The 9,758-nt window shown below is 36.3% G+C and overlaps 2 protein-coding genes across 3 annotated transcripts in view; one reads left to right on the top strand and one right to left on the bottom strand.

Moving 5' to 3' along the window:
• Positions 2,545 to 5,408, bottom strand: LOC104750479. Its single transcript, XM_010472276.1, has 2 exons — positions 4,820 to 5,408; positions 2,545 to 3,649 (listed from the first exon to the last, which is right to left on the bottom strand). The coding sequence occupies exon 2, from the start codon at positions 3,647 to 3,649 to the stop codon at positions 2,906 to 2,908; it is 744 nt and encodes a 247-aa protein (XP_010470578.1). The 5' UTR covers positions 4,820 to 5,408; the 3' UTR covers positions 2,545 to 2,905.
• LOC109129614 (uncharacterized protein At2g17340-like) overlaps positions 8,041 to 9,758 on the top strand; it is an 8,150-nt gene continuing 6,432 nt past the window's right edge. The window contains exons 1-4 of one of the 2 annotated variants that reach the window (XM_019238073.1): positions 8,041 to 8,099; positions 8,221 to 8,349; positions 8,450 to 8,536; positions 8,636 to 8,710. In XM_019238073.1, coding sequence (XP_019093618.1) covers positions 8,052 to 8,099; positions 8,221 to 8,349; positions 8,450 to 8,536; positions 8,636 to 8,710 — 339 coding nt within the window. In that variant the 5' untranslated portion in view covers positions 8,041 to 8,051. Of the gene's footprint in view, positions 8,100 to 8,220; positions 8,350 to 8,449; positions 8,711 to 9,758 lie in introns of both variants that reach the window. The other variant, XM_019238072.1, reaches the window with a different exon arrangement.

Raw genomic sequence — 9,758 nt, forward strand, 5'->3', positions numbered from 1 at the left:
TTAATAATTGGGATGGTGAATATTTGCGTTGACTAGATGGCCTGATGCGTATAAGTTCTGCTGCATGTAAAACTGCGTGTCCCCAAGCCGACACAGGGATTTTCGATCTCATTAACAATGGTCGAGCTATCAATTGTATTCGTTTAATGAAGGATTCAGCTAATCCGTATTGTGTATGGACATGTGCCACAAGATGTTCCACACTCACCCCCATGGACATACAGTAATCATTAAACGCTTGGGATGTAAATTCACCAGCATTGTCTAGACGTATAGTCTTAAGTGGAAAATCTGGAAAATGTGCTCTTAGTCTTATAATTTGAGCTAACATCCTAGCAAATGCTAGGTTCCTGGTGGATAACAAGCAAACATGTGACCATCTGGTTGATGCATCGATCATAACCATAAAATATCTAAACGTCCCACAAGGTGGGTGTATTGGTCCACATATATCACCTTGTATCCTTTCCAGAAAGTTTAAAGTCTCTTGATGANCTTAAATAAATCTCCTGTGGTTGGCTCAAGATACTTTATAATGGTGGGACACTCATATCCAACATATATTCCCATTCCCCTTTGAGGTCACATCTTAGTTCTCTGTGGTGGAGCAATAGATACATAAACGGCACAACCAAATGTTTTGAGATGGGATATGTCTGGCTCATGGCCCGTTAATAATTGGGATGGTGAATATTTGCGTTGACTAGATGGCCTGATGCGTATAAGTTCTGCTGCATGTAAAACTGCGTGTCCCCAAGCCGACACAGGGATTTTCGATCTCATTAACAATGGTCGAGCTATCAATTGTATTCGTTTAATGAAGGATTCAGCTAATCCGTATTGTGTATGGACATGTGCCACAAGATGTTCCACACTCACCCCCATGGACATACAGTAATCATTAAACGCTTGGGATGTAAATTCACCAGCATTGTCTAGACGTATAGTCTTAAGTGGAAAATCTGGAAAATGTGCTCTTAGTCTTATAATTTGAGCTAACATCCTAGCAAATGCTAGGTTCCTGGTGGATAACAAGCAAACATGTGACCATCTGGTTGATGCATCGATCATAACCATAAAATATCTAAACGTCCCACAAGGTGGGTGTATTGGTCCACATATATCACCTTGTATCCTTTCCAGAAAGTTTAAAGTCTCTTGATGAACTTTGGCTGGTGATGGCCGTATAATAAGTTTCCCTTGTGCACATGCTACACACGTGAGATTTTTAGGGATAACTTTTCTTTCTTTAAGGTTGTGCCCATTTGAACTATTAATCAGTTTACGCATTATGTTCGTACCCGGATGGCCAAGCCGGTCGNCATAAACGGCACAACCAAATGTTTTGAGATGGGATATGTCTGGCTCATGGCCCGTTAATAATTGGGATGGTGAATATTTGCGTTGACTAGATGGCCTGATGCGTATAAGTTCTGCTGCATGTAAAACTGCGTGTCCCCAAGCCGACACAGGGATTTTCGATCTCATTAACAATGGTCGAGCTATCAATTGTATTCGTTTAATGAAGGATTCAGCTAATCCGTATTGTGTATGGACATGTGCCACAAGATGTTCCACACTCACCCCCATGGACATACAGTAATCATTAAACGCTTGGGATGTAAATTCACCAGCATTGTCTAGACGTATAGTCTTAAGTGGAAAATCTGGAAAATGTGCTCTTAGTCTTATAATTTGAGCTAACATCCTAGCAAATGCTAGGTTCCTGGTGGATAACAAGCAAACATGTGACCATCTGGTTGATGCATCGATCATAACCATAAAATATCTAAACGTCCCACAAGGTGGGTGTATTGGTCCACATATATCACCTTGTATCCTTTCCAGAAAGTTTAAAGTCTCTTGATGAACTTTGGCTGGTGATGGCCGTATAATAAGTTTCCCTTGTGCACATGCTACACACGTGAGATTTTTAGGGATAACTTTTCTTTCTTTAAGGTTGTGCCCATTTGAACTATTAATCAGTTTACGCATTATGTTCGTACCCGGATGGCCAAGCCGGTCGTGCCATAGAGTGAACTGTTCATTGAACATTTTGTGCTTTGCCAAGTTAGCTTCTATCATGTTGATCTTAGCATGGTATAAACCAGTGGCTAGTGCAGATATAGTCTCTAGGACCTTCTTATTTCCATTTACAATTTCGGTAATGTATAGAAATTCTTTGCTACCTTCACCCTTTGTTTCAATATGATAACCATTCAACTGAATGTCTTTAAAGCTCAATAAGCTTCTCTTAGAGCTGGGTGAGTACAAGGCATCACTTAGTTCAATATGTGTGCCATTAGGTAATAATATATGAGTTTGGTCGTAGCCTTCTATTAAGCTTGCTATACCCGTAATTGTACTAACATTGTCACTTTTCATTATGAGGTTTATGAAATATCTTTTGTCTTTCAATATTGTGTGGCTGGATCCACTGTCCACCACTAGTACACTCATATCCTCAGCCATTTCTATAATGACAATAATTTTGTTTTAAACTTTAATAAAACAAGCAAATAAATATTGAAATAAAATCATTGAATTTAAACCAAAATAATTATCCAATACATTACCATAAAATCATAAAATTAAACCAAAGTAAAACCGAAATTTAGTCATCATCTTTAAGGCAATCGGAAGTCTCATATGCTAGTGAATCATCATTCTCATGGTCGAAGTCATCTTCACCATCGAGATGCACATAGTTGGCTTCTGGGTTCTTCTTCAAGACTTCTTGATATGCATCAATAAGATGCTTAGGTGTTCTGCAATTCTTGGCCCAATGGTTGGACATACAACATCGGTGACAAACAGATTTAGCCTTGTTTTATGGGTTAAAGGACCCTCGGCCCCTACCACCACGTCCACGGCCTCCACGGCCATTACCGTCAAAGCGGCTAGCCTAGAACTGTCCACGACCACCACGTCCTCTACCACCACGTCCTCTACCACCACGGCCACGGCCATAATGTCTTTCTCTGTGGACATAGTTGGTCTCTTTGGGCTCCTTAGGCTCATTCGGATTTTGCTTTACCACATCCACCTTGTGTGCTTCTGGTAATGGGGCTGTACCAGGAGGTCTCATATCACTGTTCATCAACAACAATTCATTGTTCTGCTCAGCTAGCAGTAGACACAAGATTAGGTCCACATAGGTTTCAAAACCCTTTTCTTGGTATTGTTGTTGAAACAATATGTTGTTAGGGCTAAAAGTGGACAATGTCTTCTCTAGTAGCTCTTTCTCGGTGACCTTAGTACCACACAACCTAAGGAGTGAGACAATCCTAAAAAGCTCTGAGTTATACTCATCCACGGATTTGTAATCCTGGATCCTTAGGTTTTTCCAATCGAATTGAGCCTTTGGTAGGAGCACCATTCGTTGGTGTCCGTATCTGCGGTTAAGCTCTGTCCAAAGGTCAAAATGATCTTTTATGATGAGGTACTGGTTCTTAAGACTCTCAGCAAGGTGATGGCGCATATGCATAATGGCCTTGTACTTTTGTTTGTCAGATGGTTCAAAACCTTCCTCAATACACTCAAATAAGTCCTTTGACTTTAGCATGATTTTAGTGTCCAATGCCCATTGCAGGTAGTTGTCTCCAAAAGCATTCAAAGCAGCATAGTCTAGGTTGTTAAGCCTTGCCATCTTCATAAAACAGAAATAGACAACCGATCATTAGCATGCGGTGTTTGAGACCGAACCGTGCCTTGCCTTTCACTTATTATTTTCGGCTTTTGGTATGCATGAAAAACAAACAAAACTAGATAGAAACTAGCATGCAACAATTTCCTTTTCTTAGATGTTTTTAGAAATTTCCTTTTCTTAAATAGTTTTGAGTTTTAGAAAATTTTCCTTTTTCTTAATCATTGGATAATAATAAATTTTAGGAAATAATTCTTTAAACCTTTAAGTTAATAATTATAATTAATTTAGAAATTATCCAAATTTATTTTATGTAAACACATAATAATTTTCGATTTTCTTAAACCTTTTGGTTTAGGGTTTGAATTTCTCAAACACCTAAATCGATTTTAATTCTTAGAATCATTAGGTTAAATTTTCTTTTAACTTAGCAAAATTTCCTACTCCTAATAGGAACTAGGTTCGAATTTTAGCAACCCTAAAACAAGTCTACCAAATTCGATTTTAGGGTTCATGCATCAATAAACAATTTATGCAATAACCGATTTTATACTTATGATGCATGCAATAAACAAACAATCCATGACAAGCAAATCCGATTTTAGAGTCATAGAAATCATAGCTTTTAACCTTTTTANAGTTTTGAGTTTTAGAAAATTTTCCTTTTTCTTAATCATTGGATAATAATAAATTTTAGGAAATAATTCTTTAAACCTTTAAGTTAATAATTATAATTAATTTAGAAATTATCCAAATTTATTTTATGTAAACACATAATAATTTTCGATTTTCTTAAACCTTTTGGTTTAGGGTTTGAATTTCTCAAACACCTAAATCGATTTTAATTCTTAGAATCATTAGGTTAAATTTTCTTTTAACTTAGCAAAATTTCCTACTCCTAATAGGAACTAGGTTCGAATTTTAGCAACCCTAAAACAAGTCTACCAAATTCGATTTTAGGGTTCATGCATCAATAAACAATTTATGCAATAACCGATTTTATACTTATGATGCATGCAATAAACAAACAATCCATGACAAGCAAATCCGATTTTAGAGTCATAGAAATCATAGCTTTTAACCTTTTTATTAGTTTGTGCAGTTGCAGGATTTTAGGGTTCAATAGTTTTAGATTCAAGTTTGATTATATGGTCCCATAAGTTTCGATATTACCTTAACACCTAAAGGGGGCTGACCGGTTTTGATCTGGGAGCTAAAGACCTCAGATATCTCTCACGAACCTCGAACTTGGATGGACCATGAACCTTGAACAGAACCGCAAACAGATCTCGAACCGCTCCTTGCACCGCTCACGTACTGCACTCACCCCGGAACCGCGAACCAACTTCGAACTGGTTTCGGATAGAACTTGATCACGAGCACATGTTTGCTCGTGAATAGGAGTTAGTTTCGAACAAAGACAAGAAGGATGGCAGTTTAGGGTTTTGGTGGAAGAAGAAGGATGAATGGCGGCGGTTAGGGTTTTAGGGTTTTACTCAGCTGGATCTTTAGAAACGATCGTGCTGATAACATGTTGTAAACTAGAGAATCGAATGAAGGAATTCTCTTGTTCTTATTCATTGATCAAACTCGAGGTTACATATATATAGTCAAAGGCAAAGCCCAATTACATTAGGAATACTAAACCGACCTAGATAAAAGGATAAGACCGATGGGCCTTAAGGCCTTGGACGGACACGGGCCATGTACGGGCCGTGTATGGGCCTGGTTATGGAGTCCATCCGTAAAGTGGTTTATAACATTTTACACATTCTATACTTANAAAGCATTCAAAGCAGCATAGTCTAGGTTGTTAAGCCTTGCCATCTTCATAAAACAGAAATAGACAACCGATCATTAGCATGCGGTGTTTGAGACCGAACCGTGCCTTGCCTTTCACTTATTATTTTCGGCTTTTGGTATGCATGAAAAACAAACAAAACTAGATAGAAACTAGCATGCAACAATTTCCTTTTCTTAGATGTTTTTAGAAATTTCCTTTTCTTAAATAGTTTTGAGTTTTAGAAAATTTTCCTTTTTCTTAATCATTGGATAATAATAAATTTTAGGAAATAATTCTTTAAACCTTTAAGTTAATAATTATAATTAATTTAGAAATTATCCAAATTTATTTTATGTAAACACATAATAATTTTCGATTTTCTTAAACCTTTTGGTTTAGGGTTTGAATTTCTCAAACACCTAAATCGATTTTAATTCTTAGAATCATTAGGTTAAATTTTCTTTTAACTTAGCAAAATTTCCTACTCCTAATAGGAACTAGGTTCGAATTTTAGCAACCCTAAAACAAGTCTACCAAATTCGATTTTAGGGTTCATGCATCAATAAACAATTTATGCAATAACCGATTTTATACTTATGATGCATGCAATAAACAAACAATCCATGACAAGCAAATCCGATTTTAGAGTCATAGAAATCATAGCTTTTAACCTTTTTATTAGTTTGTGCAGTTGCAGGATTTTAGGGTTCAATAGTTTTAGATTCAAGTTTGATTATATGGTCCCATAAGTTTCGATATTACCTTAACACCTAAAGGGGGCTGACCGGTTTTGATCTGGGAGCTAAAGACCTCAGATATCTCTCACGAACCTCGAACTTGGATGGACCATGAACCTTGAACAGAACCGCAAACAGATCTCGAACCGCTCCTTGCACCGCTCACGTACTGCACTCACCCCGGAACCGCGAACCAACTTCGAACTGGTTTCGGATAGAACTTGATCACGAGCACATGTTTGCTCGTGAATAGGAGTTAGTTTCGAACAAAGACAAGAAGGATGGCAGTTTAGGGTTTTGGTGGAAGAAGAAGGATGAATGGCGGCGGTTAGGGTTTTAGGGTTTTACTCAGCTGGATCTTTAGAAACGATCGTGCTGATAACGTGTTGTAAACTAGAGAATCGAATGAAGGAATTCTCTTGTTCTTATTCATTGATCAAACTCGAGGTTACATATATATAGTCAAAGGCAAAGCCCAATTACATTAGGAATACTAAACCGACCTAGATAAAAGGATAAGACCGATGGGCCTTAAGGCCTTGGACGGACACGGGCCATGTACGGGCCGTGTATGGGCCTGGTTATGGAGTCCATCCGTAAAGTGGTTTATAACATTTTACACATTCTATACTTAGATTAAAAAAAGGTTAACATAGTTCTCTAAGAATATCTAAAAACTAGAATTAAAGGAAATAAGCACGAAGTTATTAAAGTCCGAAAGAGCAGAAGATGCAGTCGTTTCAGGCCTCAGATCGTTGTCAAAGGTAGAATTTTCGGTATGAGATAGAGATTATGTGAATCAAAAGGACATTAGATTGATATTGTACGGTTAGGAGGGTGAATCATATTATGATAAAAAAAAATTGTTTAAAATTGTTTTACACCAATTAAATAGCATCAAAAATATATATGATACTAGTTTAAATTACTTATTAGCAAATGATACAAAATGAATAATTTTTGGGGCAATTGCATTTTATATACCTTTATTTGGTGGTGAATGCAAAAGTAGGCCCTATGTTCAATATTTGAGAAACATAACCACTAAGGGTACTGAAATTACAGTTGACTCCCTTACGACCAAATAAAAAACAGAAGCCAAAATGACATATATAATCCGAGGAAGTCTGCAACAGATTTCTTAAGGTGGATTACAAATTGACGTCAACAAGAAGACATAAAAAGACGTCTACTCCTTAATTATAATTTAAATTCTTATTTAAAAATATAAAAATGAATTTGTTAAAACTATTAATCAAATAATAACCATATAGAATTCTTTCATTGAAATAAAATAAATTTAGATAGAAACGAGTCAAATTAAACAAGGAAAAGTTGATTAGGCTAAAATTATTTGATTTAAGTTTGTTTAAGTAGACTTCTCTGTATACTATTGGCGGTTGACTTTGTTATGCCATCAACCAGTAATAATTTAATATCATATTATCTTAATTTCACCGATAATTTAACCAAACCGATAGCTGAACCTAACCAAATGCGTACCAATTCCTTGATTTTAAGCTAACCGGATAATTTAACCATATATATACTTCTCTCCAAGTCAAACCTAGTTTTTTATGTGATCTCTCAGCTGTCGCGGCCTGAGTGGACATTAACATCACAAAAAGACTAACATCACAAATTTTCTTTTCATTTTCTCTCTAATCTTCAACATTCTTATTCCCCTTTTGTTTTCTCTTTGGATTTGTGTTCTTCCTTCTCTCATCAACACCAATCTTTGTTAGAACCTTAAACTCTCGCATATGTTGTCTCATGAATCTCACAGTCATGGAAAAAACCTCGCCGCCGAGAAAGGAATTCCCCAAATGCGAAACCATAATGGATCTGGAGAAAGTAGGTATGATGTATTTCATCTCAAGCAGATATGTCGATCCTTGTTAGATGTTCGTCCTTAGAAGGTTACTCAAAAAGGGTAATAAATAGATCCATTATCTTGAACAACTCTGGTTTCTTCAGTTGCCTCTTTGTTGTTTGCCACATGAAGCTTGTCCTAATTACGGGTTCTTTTCTGTTTTTTTTTTTTCATCTTGAAGCTTGCTGAGGTTTTCTCAAAGGATGTCATATCTTTCTTGGCTAGCTGTCAAAAATTGGTTCCACGACCGTGGGTCATTGATGACTTGGACAACTTCCAAGCCAAATGGATCAAGAAGCCTTGGAAGAAGGTAACTCATTTGTTTCCTTCTTTATCTAATACATTGTTTAGACTTCAGAGGTCCACCACTTCACCAAAATTCATTGTTTATATTCTCGTACTCATTACAGGCAGTGATTTTTGTTGATAATTATGGTACCGACATAATTTTGGGTATTTTGTCGTTTGCAAGAGAGTTGCTCCTTCGTGGAACTCAGGTAGGTACTTTTGACAATGACCGAGTCTTTCTCCACAATCTACTGAGTGATGCAGAGTATACTCTAAGTTGTTCTTTCTCTTTTTATTTCATCTTGAAGGTGCTTCTAGCTGCTAACGAGCTGCCAGCTATCAACGATGTAACATATACAGAGCTTACTGATATCGTGTCTCAGGTGATGAATGAAGTAATTCTTGATTTTAACTAGTTTAAAAAAAAGTGAATCTGATTCNAATTTAAATTCTTATTTAAAAATATAAAAATGAATTTGTTAAAACTATTAATCAAATAATAACCATATAGAATTCTTTCATTGAAATAAAATAAATTTAGATAGAAACGAGTCAAATTAAACAAGGAAAAGTTGATTAGGCTAAAATTATTTGATTTAAGTTTGTTTAAGTAGACTTCTCTGTATACTATTGGCGGTTGACTTTGTTATGCCATCAACCAGTAATAATTTAATATCATATTATCTTAATTTCACCGATAATTTAACCAAACCGATAGCTGAACCTAACCAAATGCGTACCAATTCCTTGATTTTAAGCTAACCGGATAATTTAACCATATATATACTTCTCTCCAAGTCAAACCTAGTTTTTTATGTGATCTCTCAGCTGTCGCGGCCTGAGTGGACATTAACATCACAAAAAGACTAACATCACAAATTTTCTTTTCATTTTCTCTCTAATCTTCAACATTCTTATTCCCCTTTTGTTTTCTCTTTGGATTTGTGTTCTTCCTTCTCTCATCAACACCAATCTTTGTTAGAACCTTAAACTCTCGCATATGTTGTCTCATGAATCTCACAGTCATGGAAAAAACCTCGCCGCCGAGAAAGGAATTCCCCAAATGCGAAACCATAATGGATCTGGAGAAAGTAGGTATGATGTATTTCATCTCAAACAGATATGTCGATCCTTGTTAGATGTTCGTCCTTAGAAGGTTACTCAAAAAGGGTAATAAATAGATCCATTATCTTGAACAACTCTGGTTTCTTCAGTTGCCTCTTTGTTGTTTGCCACATGAAGCTTGTCCTAATTACGGGTTCTTTTCTGTTTTTTTTTTTTCATCTTGAAGCTTGCTGAGGTTTTCTCAAAGGATGTCATATCTTTCTTGGCTAGCTGTCAAAACTTGGTTCCACGACCGTGGGTCATTGATGACTTGGACAACTTCCAAGCCAAATGGATCAAGAAGCCTTGGAAGAAGGTAACTCATTT

The sequence above is a fragment of the Camelina sativa genome, chromosome 16, assembly GCF_000633955.1.
Source record: "Camelina sativa cultivar DH55 chromosome 16, Cs, whole genome shotgun sequence".
In the NCBI taxonomy this organism is placed as follows: Eukaryota; Viridiplantae; Streptophyta; class Magnoliopsida; order Brassicales; family Brassicaceae; genus Camelina; species Camelina sativa.